Source organism: Chroicocephalus ridibundus, chromosome 6, assembly GCF_963924245.1.
Source record: "Chroicocephalus ridibundus chromosome 6, bChrRid1.1, whole genome shotgun sequence".
NCBI classification, from domain to species: domain Eukaryota; kingdom Metazoa; phylum Chordata; class Aves; order Charadriiformes; family Laridae; genus Chroicocephalus; species Chroicocephalus ridibundus.
In genome coordinates, this window is record NC_086289.1 from 14959736 (window position 1) to 14974994 (window position 15259).

General features: G+C 45.3%; 1 protein-coding gene across 2 annotated transcripts in view; it reads right to left on the bottom strand.

The window, feature by feature from the left end:
- Positions 1-15259, bottom strand: part of SUFU (SUFU negative regulator of hedgehog signaling) — a 99866-nt gene that overhangs the window by 19652 nt on the left and 64955 nt on the right. For both annotated transcript variants that reach the window (XM_063338219.1, XM_063338220.1), the window contains exons 9-10: positions 5507-5641; positions 3891-4029 (exon numbers count right to left, since the gene is read on the bottom strand). In XM_063338219.1, coding sequence (XP_063194289.1) covers positions 3891-4029; positions 5507-5641 — 274 coding nt within the window. The remainder of the gene's footprint in view (positions 1-3890; positions 4030-5506; positions 5642-15259) is intronic.

Consider the following 15259-nt stretch of genomic DNA (forward strand, 5'->3'; position numbering starts at 1 on the left):
AGTCCTATAGGCAGGAGTCTATTTTACTCCATGCTCCTGATTCATCCCCCAAACATGCTACATCTTTGTGCACTGAATGAGGAAGGCACGCTTTGTAAAAAATATGTATCTGACCCTTCAATTAAATATAGTATCGAAATACACACATGTAACAGGGACAAGGCTAAAGTGCAGAGATATTTCTTAAATTCTGTGTGCTAGATTTTGCAGTTAACAAGGACTCTTTAACTATAGGTTTGTTTTTACTGCACTGTATTGGCTCGTATGTCAGAGTCTGCAGCAATATCTGATGCATAACATGTACGTTGCACATGATCAAAGACTTGAGTGTCATCTTCTTCCCTAGAACAATGACTGCCTAAAGCAGCAGGAGCAGAAATTATCTAAAGGTAGTGCTAAATAAACCTCCTTCTCCCCTCTGGGGAGAGTGAGCAGTCCAGGTGAGCAAGGTAGGAGGGGAGAACAGTCTGCTTTGTGCTAGACGGGCAGAGAGCTCCACATAAAAGCAGAGGAGCTTTGCAGAAGCATGTCCTGACTCCCATCACTGGAGACTTAATGATGGTAATTCCCAAAGGATGATGCATGCTGACAGGCTTTGACACAAACTACCCCAGGATAATATTAATATGTATTAAAGGCTCAGGCAACTTTATTGGGACGGGCTTGATCAGTAACACATTTCAACAGTGTCTCTATCATCTGCCGGAACATAAGCAAGGGAGGGAGGGAGAACACATGCACAACCTCACCTTGCTTTGGGTATGTTTCAGAGACAAACAAGGTCGATCTGTGATGAACTGCATGCTTGGCACAGCTCAGATGTTGGACCAAGAACCTTGGACACTCCAGCACGAACACAAATGTCACTGTGGGGCAGTTAATGTCAGAGTCTGTCTGCATGATCAGCATCCTTAACCCTCCAACACGGGGCCAGACACCTCCGGCAGAGCCTCTCTCTGTGCATCAGGAACATCTACCCCTTGGAAAGGAGCGGAGAGGTGCTCGGGAGGCAGTGTGGGGGCTCTGCTGTCACAGCACTGGGGGAAGGGGGAGTGGAAGAAAGAACTGTGGAAGCCTTTGATCATGTGTAATGTTAATGCAAGTGTTACACATCAGAGGCTTTGCCACGGTAACTAGCATATAAACAGGAGTCTAGTGTTAACAAGGAGGACTTCTTGAATATGTTTGTACATTTCTGAGTCAAAGCAATTTCCCTATTCAACAATACATGACACAGCGGAAGAAGTTCGGAAATAAACCAGCCTGACATGCTTAGACCTTTAATAGAATTTAGCTTCTTAGAACTAATTAAATGTTACTTAAATGAAAAAAAAATATTAAAAAAAAATCCAAGTACTTGGGAAAGGTGCCAATTTGACAGCTCTGGAGAATGAAATAATCTCATCATCCTCAGAGCATGGGCAGCGGCAGGACAGGCTTCCCCTACTAACATGCCTTGAACGTGACCTGGAAAGACTGTTGATAGAAAAGGGGAGTACAGTCTCCGCGGTCTAATGACTCCTTGTCTTTTCTGCTGAGACTGCTAAAACGGCTCCTGCCGAGTACCAGCTGCAGTGGTGATACGGACACCTGTCTGGTAGGAATGGCGCTGGGACCTGCCAAACTCCTGTCATCTGCCAACCTTCCACTGGAGTCCAGTGACTCTCAGCTCATTGCTCAGCCCGGGCAGCGGGGGCTGACAGACTGTGCAGCAGCTCTCCGGCCTGTCCCACCTTGGACACGCTCCACTCCAGCCCACGAGATGTAAACAGGAGGTACTATGTTTAGTCTGCAGGTTTGGGCTTTCACTGTACCAAATCTCAGGCTCAAGAGAAGTCACTTTCTGGCTGCTGCAGAATTGAGGCTATGATTTTTCAGGCTCTTATTCCTCCCCTAAGATAGGGAAAAAGTCTGCAGAAGGAGATGCCTGCTATCTCTCTTCTTCTCCATGGTCCTCCATTTACTTGTCTTTGCAACAAGACCCTGCATTGCAGTGATCTGCTTTCAGCCGCCAACTCTCCTTGGAGCTCACTGCTGTGCCTGGGGTCCCAAGCGAGGGAGGAGGAAAATCCTCTCTGGGCCTTGCTGTGAAAGCTTTGCGGGGCTTGCCAACTCGGCCAGCTCAGGCTGCAAGGGACTAAACCAAACATGGTTTGCCTCCTTGGAAATTTTATGCACCACAACTTCTTTTACTTCTGAAGCAATGCCACACAAACCTCCCTCCTCCGCTCCCAACACCACAAGGGACTGCTGAGCACGGATCAAGCCTCCCATTGCATATTAAGCCAAGAGACTCAGACACTCCCACATGTATCTCACACAACCGGGTGCTCCTCCTCTTGTCCCGGGCTGCTTTTAGCCTCCCTTCCTCCCCCACCCAGTCTGTCCTCCTTCATTCTCATCACAGGACAGGGCAGGAGCCAGCAGCAGAGCTGGTCACGTCAGACTAGAAGATCCAATAGGTTGACCTTGTGTAGGAGACAAGCGAGGGAACTTGCTTCTCCCTGCTGCTCAGAATCGAGCAATTCTCCACCTTTCCCTCCCACCTACTCCAAAAACCTTCCCTAATTTTCAGCACCAAACTAACAGGCATGGAAGCAACCAGGTTCATAAGGGTTAATATTAGTTACATGTCTGAATGGTGACCTAATTATTGCCATTCTTCACTGTTTAGAGGTTACCTGACTACTCTACATATCAATACATTTCGAGATGTGATGTAAATGCAAACAAACACTCTTATGTTTGGAGTTAACACAGTCACAAGATCCTGTGTATCATGCGTTGGCAAGCACAGGAACCAACAGCAAATGACCCACCCTTAAACCTGACCGTTCGCTGTTAATCATTACAGGACTGTTGCGCTTTCCAGTCAGTACAACCAAAGCACGCAAGCTCTTTGAAAATCCCTACACACAAGATGATTCTAGCCAAGATCAGCTCCTTCACAAGCCATACAGATTTCAAGGTATGATGTCCTCCAGACGTATGAATACGGGCAGTGGAATGCCTTGAAAACAAGTCACTGGAAGGTTAACTGCAACACTGCAATGCTAAAACAACCCCCTGCCTTAGAAACAGAAGGGGAGGCAGGAATGCCACAGTAACAGTGAAGGCAGAGACGTACTGCATGCATATAGTCCCTCAGAGATGGGCTTGTCTGTATAAACACATTCCCCAAAGCTTTTTTCTTTTCGCAATATGTTTATAACCATGAAGAAATTCAAGGTTAGAATAGCGCTACGCCATCAAATCATTAGTGCATCACTGCTCTGTAGGGCTGACCCTCAACACCAAACAGATGGGGAGTTTCCAAGGAAAATCTGTGATACAGAAAAAATCTGGGTGCAGAACATGTGTGGGTGCTTCAAGCAACCACGAGTTTTTGTCAAAGAATCAATAGGAAAGAGCTAAAACTGAAAGAAGCTGTGCTCTCTGTGCTGCTCTCCTGTTAGGGATGATGTAAAACTGAGATCTTGGCTCTGTAGGATTGCTGTCCCACAGCTTTCTAGCTCTTCCGCCCTGGCTCCATTCTTGTTTAGGTCATTCCACTCTGCCTCCCCAAATTCCTTTCTGGAAGAAATCAAGAGTAAATACAGCCTGTAAAGTGTTCGCTGACTCCAGGAAATGGACACTGCTGTATTCACAGATGATTTTTGAACTTTCCAGCCACTGCTTATCAATTTGAGTTCCATTAATATAAATAGTAACAGTTCATCCTTATTTTTTGAGCCCATAAATACTGAATATATTATGCAAGAGCTACGAGAGATGTTGCAGTAGAAAATACATGTTTGTTCCACTTTTAAACCACATAAGCCCTTAGCAGAATTGGTTTTAGGACACAGTAAAGGAGGAAAGGGGAGACAAAAGGAAGGAGGCTCTCTCACTTGTAACCAAGGTCCGTGTGCTGCATAGGGGTGCTCTTCTGTAGCAAAGGCTCCTTCTACTCCCGTTGATACAAACGTGATTGCTGTGTCCCCTGTAATACTTTTATATGTAAAGTGCCGTCCATGTAAGAGCCTTCCCCTGGGGAATAAAACATATGTGCGTGAACCGAGAGGGTGTGAGCAGCATTCGACAGAATAATGAAGATGTATCACTATAGCTTCTGCCATCAACTCGGGAAACAATTTTGAAGGCAGCAACTATTATTTTTTCAGGAATATATGAATGATTTGCTCTACAAAGCAGGTCACAAGCCTCCTTCTGAGGCAGGACACCCCCCTTTATCTCCCCCCTTAATCTCAGGGCCTTGTTACAGAACTAGAATTCATTTAAGTCCCACTGCATGCCTATCCCCGTGATGAGATGCCGATGCGTGTAAGGACAGGGAACTGCCAGTCCTTCAGTAAGACGAAGACTGCAGAAGAGAATCCAGACTCCATATCATGGGGGAATATGAAGACACATTTCTAAGCAGGCTCATCGGTGGGGCCAAACTTACTTACCGTGACAATACCTAGTAATCCATTGCCCTGGTGCTTGACAAACGTAACCCATATTACTTAGGCAAATGCCTAGAAAATACACATATGTGACCATCTATGGTATCACTTCCCTTTTTTTTTATTCAGTGCTATCTACAGGGAAAATCATGGCTCTGGTATTTAGGCTCAGAGCATATGTGACATGCATGCGTGGCTTCCAACATGCAAGGGGGAAAACTTCAGGTAAAATATATAGCACCTAACAGAGCCATAGGTGCTTGATGAGTTAGTTACTGCTGGTCAGCTGAGCTGCGGTAACTGATCAGGACAGACTGCTCATGTATTTGTGATGTAAAATAAAATAAGCTTCTCAATAGGCACAGGTGAGTGTGCACCTGCTGATGCTAACTCTGATACCACGGATACATAACTCATTAAGCTAAAATAACTCAATCACCTGCGATCATTTGTCTCTACCCCACAGTTCATCTTTATGTTAAGGACTACATTTGCCAGAGGTATTTTTAAAAATAGTGCTGATTGAAAATGTGGAAACCTAGAAAAGTCACTTACGATGGTATGTACAGCTTGAACCTTCAAAAGACAATGTGTAGAGTACACACATAATGTTTTGTTCCTTCAGTCATGTGAGTGACATAATTTGTCTAAAACACACACTTGCATGCATAAACTGATTGCAAACAGGCTTTGCACAACCACTTGTATCTGAGTCCATAAGCCAGAATTAACCACTTAAGGGATTTCTTTGACAGAATATGTTAAGACATCCCTTCTTTTTCACCAAGTTGCCAGCATCAGACTAATAAAAAAACCCCTATACTAACCCTGTCCCGTTTCAGCACTCAAAATACACTGGAGGACATAAAAAGAATGAGAAACAATCTTACCACGATGAACACACATGCAAAGAATCATCTGTTTCTAATGTGTTTTGGCAAAATATCTCAGCTCTGGCCTTTAAAGACCCATTGCATGCATGTCTGTATGGTGAAACAATGCCACAAGGCAAAAGCGGCGTGTTAGCACAAGCTGAGGAGGAGGATGGCTTCACTCACCTTAGACAGAGGGGAATGAGAGCTCCGGACTCCTGGTTAAATTTAAGGTGTACGCTCTCCAGCTGTCTCGTGCGGATTAGCTCATGAGGAATGATAGCTGCTGAGCTCTCGCTTTCTAAACTGTCCTTACGGCTTCTAAGAGAAGAGACAAAACACATATATTTATGATCCCAGTGCTGTGTGCTATTTCTGCTGCATTTCAGAGCGATTGTGCAAATACTGCAGGACACAGGAGCACACTGTTACAAAGACACATCTGAGTTTTCATCTCCCGTACACAGACACAGCTTCCCTCAGACTACCAGTCCCAGCACGCAGATCTTCACGTTGATCTGACGACCTAGGATCTGAATTGGTGCACACACACGGTGCATCCCTTGACAGCATACAAGAAATAAAATTTCTGGAAAGAACTGCAGCAAAACTACACTCTCCAAACCCCCAAACCACTATGAAATGGCTTGGAAGAATTACCAGGTTTTGAGAACCCTCTGCTCCCACAAGTATGAAGTGCAACAGCCAAAAAGATGGACTCTACATGTGATGAGCAGGACACCGGCAGATTGTTTTCCCTTGTAAGTCGGGCTGCTTTAAAACACTGCAGCTTTGCTTTCTTATTCATTCATTTCTGCAAGAAATTCTCTACATTCATTTCTCTAGGTGACCCTGCGCTGACAGGGGGGTTGGACTAGATGATCTCCAGAGGTCCCTTCCAACCCTATGATTCTATGATTCTATGATTCTATGATTCTAAGACCAGCGTATTGTGAAGCTACGACTAAAGGTTATGTTGTTATATGATTAGGAACTTTGCCAGACAGAATCCTCTGGATAATCAAACCAGTATATCTCAAAATACTTGACCATAAACATTTTATATGTTCAAAGAGCATCAGTGTGATCCCTTACTTGATAGTCCAGAACAAAGAAGGAAGGACAGGGGGGTTATGATTTTTGCAGATGACATGGACTGATGTGATGTGTCTGATACGCGATTTATATTTTTGTCACGTGGCATTCCACATGAACTTAACAGAGGTAAGACTTTTTTAAGATAGTTTCTATAGTACAGAATCACCACAGGAGGGGGACAGTGAAAGAAGGAGGGAAATGAGAGATGCCCCATTGCAATGTGGTTCCATTGTGCCAGACAGACCAAAAGCCAAACAAGGCTATCGAGCTGTGGCTCCATTTGGGAACACTGTTAAAACAAGCCTGGATCCTTCCTCTACCCAAGCGGAGCCACCTTTAACATGCATCTGGAAATGATTGTAAAGAAACAGCTTGACCCTCACGAGCTGACTTAGATCACACATCTACTTGATTTTATGTTTGGGTGCTGTCCCAAAATTACTCCCATCCACCACACACATAGTAATACAGTTCAGTGTGGCTTCCAAAGCAGATCAACCTATTGCTCCTGCCAGGTCACCTAGTCCCAGGTGAGCCTTTCACCCAGGCTGCTGAGCTGCCCACTCTGAAATGAGGATACAAGCTAAACTTCGACATCTCACAGCGCCTTCCTGCAAATACTCTGCATGGCCAGGTCAGAGATGCAGGAAAAAAAAGTCAGAGCAGCTCAGCTCCCTGCAAGATAAAAAGCGTACAGCGCGCCCCGTGTTCTGCCTTAGCAACACACAAAAGCAGTAATGGACCCAGCAAGGACACAGTAGGTCAGGATACAGCTTATGCACCGGGTGGGCTGATGGACTGACAGTCAGCAGAGTGTCAGTCTGGTGGGTTAACCCTGAAGCAAAGACACAACATGCTTTGTAGTCTATAGGTGGCACTTAAAGCTGTGTTTAATCTACTTCAGCAAACATTTTACAGCTCTTTGTAGGTGGGGTCTTCAAAGAGTGGAGTGGGCCAGCGTTTTGCAGGCTGATTACCTGAGAAGTGCAGTTCCATTTGATTAATGATCAGTTGACCTTAAGCTAAGCTTTGCCTCAACTTCCTTATCAGATCTTATATACACAGTGAGCTGTGGGAAAGTCAGCCTGTGGTCTACCGCTTCCAATCATTCATTTATCAATCCCTACCAAAAGGGTCAGCCATTAGCAACGCATGATTTTCGAGCAGGCCATAAGCTTGCACTCGTTAAGTGCAGTTCGAGAGTTTACGTAGCCCGGAGCAGATCAGGAGCTCTACAGCAGTATTATTGCTACAGACAAGAGACTGTGCCCTTCTCACCTGGACTGCCTAAGTGCGCCGGGCACGTCCCATAACACAGGCAATCGCTGCTGTAGGTTCATGCTTCGGAAGGACAGACAGCCGCAGGACAGTTCCCCGTACCCCTGGGCTCCAAACCCCCCAAGCCGAAGGTGGGTTTTTAGGTTTCCACCACGCTTAGCCAGTACAGCTGCTAGCACAATGGGGCTGCGGTCCTGAGGGGAAAGAGCCTCCGGATGTTAATGCAATAATAGGAATGACGACAGTATTCTGGAGGCAAGGGGCAAAGCCTTCTAAGTCTTATTAAAACCAGCAAATGCTGTTTGTCATTACACGCTCAAGAGAAGATGTTGACTAATGTATAACTATCAAACGGAACTGTCATGACTTTAAGGCTGTCAATAATTATGACTTCACATTAATAAGTAACCAGCCCTTCTGTCAAAAAGGTGAAGGAGTGAAGCAAAATGGTAGTTAATACTTTGAATGACATGAAATTATTAATCCTTTCCACAAAACTTTTCCAAAATAGTCACGGTCCCTGTGTTTCTTGTTTCACTTTAGTGGAGCTCACACAATTCCAGCTATTTAAAGTTAAGGGCAAAACACCAATAGCAGAAACCAAATAACCTTCTCTCTAAGCTATACCTTTCTAAGCCAGAGTTTTGTGTAGCGGGCACTTCTGGACATGGTGTGGACTGTGCCTAACACAAGGACACGGTGCCATCACTTTCAGACTTTGGAACATGTCGCATGACACAGGGACTCAGCAAGACCCATTAAAATTCTCCCTTTGGGAATGGAAACCCTTGTGCTGACCCTTCCAAAGGGTGATGGCCCAGATGAAGGGTCAGCAGGACTTCTAGGTTGTTATTAATAAAAAGTTCATGTCGTAACACACGCTGCCATCCACAGCTTGTAGTTTTCAGCCTCAGAAGAAAATGCAGAAAAAGTTTGCTTTCTAACACTAACATCTCTGGTTTTATGACTGTCAGTTACCCGTAAGCCTTTGCTTCCTCCACCCCATCACCAAATAAATCAGCAGCAAAAGCCAGTGGAGTTTTATTTGTTATGACTAAGATCGAGCTGACTATCACGTAAAATGTTGCAAACTTTGTCTATTCCAGATTTAATACTTCATCCAACCCACACAAAAAAAAATTTTCATGTTTCTCAGTGTCCAGAAAAAACAAGTCTGCAAAAGCCAGGGCTGCTGCATTCGGAAAGGCAGCAGATTTAAATGGAAGCAGCATGCCGGAAATGCCCCAGTTTAAGGACTGCACATCTCGTGTTTTGTGAAACTGGAGGGGAGTTGGAGGAGATTAAAGCGCATTTCCCTCTGATTGGGAGCTTGTGGGAGGTGTAAACGTGGGCAGTTGTCAGATTAATTCTTTAGATGATTACATTCTTTTTGTTTCTTTAAAGCTGTTTGTAGTTGGGTTTGATGTCTCCGGTTCTGGGCAAGTGTATTGCTGCAGTTACCAAGGTGACTTTAGCTGACTTTCAACCATTTTTTCCAGTTTTGGTTTCTACCAGTAGTCTGCTTCTGGGCGGAGAATAGACAGAGGAAATGATGTTTGTTGTTTTTTTTTATTTTTAAATCTTGTGAATACTGATTAACAGTCCATGAACTTAACCAAAGCCATATCTGGGGTTTGTTTTGCTTTTCGGTTTTTTTTTTTTTGTTTTTTTTTTCTGAGAGTGGGTGGTCAAACCATTGCAAAGGGGTCCCATGTGGCCTGCAGCTTCCCCAGACTTCTGTCAACAGGGAGAAAGGGCCCGAGGAGACTACAAGTCCCGGCGTGCTGTGCTCCTTCATGATGTGGGCAGCCACACGCTGGAACCTGCAGCCTCCCGGGGGCCCTCTCTTTGTGTTAAAGATGAGGGTGGCTGCAACCTGCTTAATTTTATGCCAATTAGCAGCAGCCCGTGGGGATCCTGGAAAATGGCCAATGCAATCACTGGGTTGCGCAAAGTTTAGATGTCCCCTCCTTATAAGTCATGTTTATGGCAATCTCAAGCAACCCCACTGGCAGTTATTTTATGGGATTCAAGAATAACCAGGTTGATCGGATTAAGAAAGGTTTATTTATTCTTGCATTTGCGTTTTGCTTTATGATCAGAGCGCCTGATCTCATGGATCTGTCACGGAAGGAGGTCTCGGTTCCCTTCCAAGCTCTGTTGCTGACATGGAACATAATTTCACTGCATTTCCAAGTTACCCTCCCAGGTACCAAAAGTCAGAAAGGACACGCTGCTGGAAGCTGGCCACGGCAGGGGCTCTTTGTAGGAGTGGGTGCCCACAGCACCACTAACCTGAGTTACAGTCACTGCTCCTTACTCCCTTGGTACAACAAAATGCAGCACCATGAGGTCCCAAATGCAAACCATTTAGTGCAAGCTTACACAGCTGGGGAGAAAGGCTGGACCTCTTTTTTTCTTTTTTCCCTTTCTTCCCTTCCCAACTATTCCCTGGCTATTTCAAACCTCCTCACTCCCTAATGAAGATATGGTCAAAGATCACTTAAGTGCCAGCAGTCTTCCAGTGTCTTTCCCACAGTTTCCCCTGAAGGGCAAACCAGCAGTTGTGGGAAAGAGCCCTAAGCATCTTGGCACACAGAGTTACGGGACACGTCACAGACGCACAGAGGCAAGTGTGGAAACAGGGAGGACACGGTTACACAGCTCCTGCTGTGGTCACAGTGAGACAAGGCTGGCTTGAGCCCTTAGACCTGGGTGCTCATCATCCTGGTTAAACCGGACGGTGAAGATGTTCTGTGTGCGCTTCCTGGCACGGAAGGACTCCAAGGACAATGCCAGTAGCAACAATCTTCTTGCCACTCACACATCCCTTTGGAAAGCTGCATAATAACTACTGTCAGTGCTTGCAGGGGCCAGACTGTTCCAGACCTGCAGCTGAACTGGGACCGAGAGATTTAGGCTGTGCCACTGGCACCCTGCAGACTCATGGGTGAAGTCAAACAAGTCTTTTTATGCTTCAGGTTCCCCGTCTGTAAAACTGAGACATTTTTCCACGTAGGGGTGTTGCAAGGATTAAGTCAATGTTTGCAAAGCACTTTTGGATTCTTAGATGGGGAAAGCTATGTAGAAGTGCAAGTTATTAGCACAGTGACCACTCTGCACTTCTACTGACACTGGTTTTCCAGACATTTGCTTTTCTAGTTCGCAGGCTTGTCACCCAGCACTCAGCCTCACACTGAGAGACACTCCCTAAAGTGTATTGCCTCCCCCCTTCAGCATTCCTTACTCAAGCAAGACACCACTGAATGGCGTCTGGATGAGAGAGCATGCCTAAATAAGCAGGACTGGATTGGAAACTTAGTGCTTAGCGGTTGCAGAATCAGAAAGTCTAGCCAGAACTAGACAGTTTCAGAGAAGGCTGAAATGCTCCCCTTTATGTAAAAGTTTGCCTCCAAGAACTGAAGACAGGAAACCAGCTACACAGACAACAGCTCCCCTCCGCCCAAGGAAAGCAGCAATCAAAACCAGTGCAACTGGGAGAAGTGAAGTGCAGACTCTCCTCGAAGCAAATCCTACATCTTGGTATTACCATCAGAGCTTCCTCAGAAATGCTGCTCAGATGGAGCTTGTTATTGGGCATTAACCCAATGCTACTCACTGAAAGGAGACGTCGGCATGCCCTATTTACCAAGTCGGAGGAACAGCATGGGCAGTGGACTCCAGTCCTGCAAGTTACTCATGAGCTCCAAACCAAGTACAGCGTGTGACAGTCTGGGGTTCTGGGGTGTCGCTTCTGGAGTGATACAACTCCTCCCTCTCCCCACAAGGGAAGGACAACAGCCCGAGATGCTCAGAGTGCAGTGCAGCAGAAGGTCACAGCCAGGACAGTCCTGCCAGCCCCACCTGCCGGAGGGTTGTTCCCTGCTCTGTTTGCCAGGAACCTGCCTTCATTTCCCTGCACAGCTGGAAACCATTCAGGGCTGGATGGAATTAGCACACGGGCACAGAGCTACCATATGTTCAGGTTTCCCTAGACTCAACCTGTCTTTCTGCCTGGCAATTGAATGCAGATGGGATTTGAGATCTCTGGGGCATCCATTGTGGGTCCCTGGACAAATGACCGCTGTGCATGAGGGGACCAGTGCACTCATAGTTATCTGGGAAACCCCAGACAGAAAAATGGGAAGGAATAGGGCATGTTGAACCACACTGCCGTATCCTTCTTGAGAAGGGGGAGAGCAATAAACTGTAGAGAGATGCTGGAAAAGCCTTATTAAAAGTAACACAACCTTGGGAGACCTTTTTCCACCACTCAAGCCTCACCTTCAGACACTGGGGATGTGTGTGGGCATTACTTGAATCCCAGCACAATGAAATGTAGCAATTACGGATAATTTTAGCCTCAACGTGTGCAGTAATGCAGCATGCTAGTTCCAGGTTTCTACTGCATGCCTCAGCTCACAGGAGCAGTAGAACAGTCTGAGTCAGCCAAGGGGCAGAAAAACATCACTTTCAGCAACGCTGCCTGATCAAGGGGACCCTTGAGGGGTGGAAAAGGTCAAGAATTCCCCTATCCCAACCCTGGCTCTCACTGCAACTGTGGCAAATTAACTCCTCTGTCCTCATCTGTGAAGTGGAGATACTACTCACCTACCTCACAGGAGAGCACAGAGCTAATTGCCAGGGACAATTAAGGACTCAGCCCCAGAACTTATTACATCAAGAAATTAAATAGCGAATGAAGTAAGAATCCACAAGTGTCACTGATCTTTGACATCTGGAGCTTCCAGCCCACTGAGGTCTTAAAACAGCAGTGTTTAGTTTGACGGCTAAACGTTCCTCACTGGTAAGAGCTTCCCATATCCACGAAGAGAGCATCTGCACAGTTTGGGAGACCCGGAGCCTTGCCTTTCTGTCTGTTTGAGCAGCACCTACTAAGCTGATGGGTCCTAAGAAATAAATAATGCGCCGCTGTAAAGTACATTTGTATTCATACATGCCTCATTTTTCCAAGCAGTAATCAAGAGTATTATGTTACCTATGGTCGAAATGATTAGTCATGTTTCCAAAGATTAATTTACATGTTCTTTTGTTTAATGCATACGAACTGATTTAATGGCTGCTTATAACTGAGCTAACAGTCATTTTGAGAAACAGATGTCCGATGCAGTTTTAAGCATTAAGAGTGCTTTTATTCATATCCTTAGGAGAAAAAGGGCTACACAGTCTACAGTAATAACACTAATGAATCAAAGTACTACAGCTGCCCAACAGGGTTTTGACAGAAACCAGCTTTTTCTCAAAGGAACTTTTTTTTTTTAGGACTCTGGGACAGGGAACAACTGGTAATATGCATGCTTAACATGTAAGTATGTGCTTTGCTGGAGCCAGAACTCTGAATCAAGCCCTATCTGCAACCAAACAATATGAGGCTTTTGCATAAGCGCTGGAAACTAACTACACAAAGACAGGGAGATCTGTATGGAATCTGGATCCTCCACGTTTTATACAAATAAATATTCGAAAGTTTGAGTGTTTCTGATACTATTTTGTGATGCTGAATGCAGAACAGGTTGTCTGCTTTAAACCCTGATAGATGATTGTGTGTGGGTGGTAGAGTTAGCATAAAAGAAAGGGAAGAAAGCTACTAGGAAAGCAGTTGGTGGCTGCAAATCTATGATAAATAAACAGCACATTCCTCTTCTGCACGAAGCCATTAGAGTCTGTGTCAGACTTTAACATTCTAATGTCAGCTGGGTGCAAATTTGATGGCCTAGGGTTCTGCAGTGCTCCCTATGGAAAGTAGATTTGGAACAATGTGCCATGCCCCAACGAAGTGTTTCTGTCAAGTTCCCAAGAAGCTTCTAATGCACCAGTTATTCACAGGACCCTTGCAACGAACCACGGGTTTGATATTTTGTGATCTGGTGTGTACAGTGCAGGATATGATTACACACAAGCCTGCTTCCCATCAGCCAGCACCTCGTAATCATTAACATATTTATCCTTGTGGTGCCTCAAGAAGATGACATTGTTATTAGTCCCATTTTATAGATGCAGAACTGAAGCTCAATAGCTAAATGACTTGCCTTTGATTACACAAGATTTACAGTGAAGGACAGAACTGAGTCCCAGCCCCACCAGGCCCAAGCAAGGATCGCACCAGAAGGACTAGATCTATGTACAGAGCTGGCCTTCATCTCAGGTCCTTGTAAGTCTTACATGAAATGACTGTATCTGCACTGGGTTTTGTGCCTTTTGTGTCTCAGCCTTTGCCACTGCAGGTACCTGTAGGGAACGCGGATGTAGATCTATTAGTGCATGCAAACGCTCAACTCCTGAGTTACATTCCTCTGCAGCAGCTGGAGACAAGTCTCTAGATTGTGCTCGTGTACTTAATAGTACGTTGAGCAACTTCACTCAAACACGTAAGACATGCTGAGACAGTGTATTAAGAAAGGCTGAGACCTAATAAGATCTTCCTCTTCTGCTTCACCTATACCACACTGTGCTGGAAAATATGTTGACTGATAAGTTTTAGCCACACTAAGGGTAATCATTAAGTCTGATTTAAGTACCAGTTAGTTAGAGGTTGTGAGTAAGCACTGCTTTCCAGCACAAACCACTCCTCTCAGTATGGTCAACGCATTGAACAAGTCCCATTGTATCTGCTACATGGATTGGAGAAGAGAAGCGACTGCACAAGCAGAAAAAGACCTTTTCCAAACTCCTCTCAAAGTAGTGAGTAAGATGGAGGAAGAAAGTATTAGGACACACTGCTGGTTTAAGTTGAGGAAATCTCCTCTATCCTTCCGATACTATCACCAGAGTAACTGCTGGCAAGACACACAGCTGATAGCTCTTGTTCCTTAACTGAATTGCTATTATGGAGAAACGGGCTAGCTATCAGTTTCCACAGCAGTAACCATAGACCTCAGAGAAATGTATTGATCTTCTAGGAGGCAAACACTGGGAACCAGCCATTCCTGCTGCTCAGGCTTCAGGTAGGGTGGGTGGGCAGCTGCTACAGGTAAGAGAGATTTGCAACAAAGAGCACTGTCACGGATACGAGGCTCTGAATTTGACCTGCCTTCTTCTCCATCTCAGAACAGTTAAAAACCCAAGTAAATATTTGTGTGCTCCATCTTAGACCTCTGCTAACCTTTCACCACTCTGTCTTGAGCGTATCTCTGTTTATCTTACCCTGAACAACACAAAGCTTTCTTATCTAAGCAACAACTGCCTCCCAGCATTAAGGTTTACCCATCAGCTGCCTCCCTGACCTGATGCGCACCCCAAATGTTTCTGGTCGTCCTCAACCACTACGGACTCTGAGGTTTTACTGGGCACGCAGATTCATGCAGGAGTCCAGCATCTATGAGAAATCCTGCTCAATACTTTTGGGCCTTCCAAGGCTGGGTGTGATTTGTTCAAATCAGATCCTATCATTTTATTTTTTCAGTGGGGCCAATGGGACCAACCACTGGCCCAATGGGACCAACCTTCAGGCAGGGAAGTACTACTCAAAATCTGAGTCAGGACAGAATCTGGCTCCGTATAATTACTATATAGCAAAAGTAAGATTATTCCGAAAGCAATAAT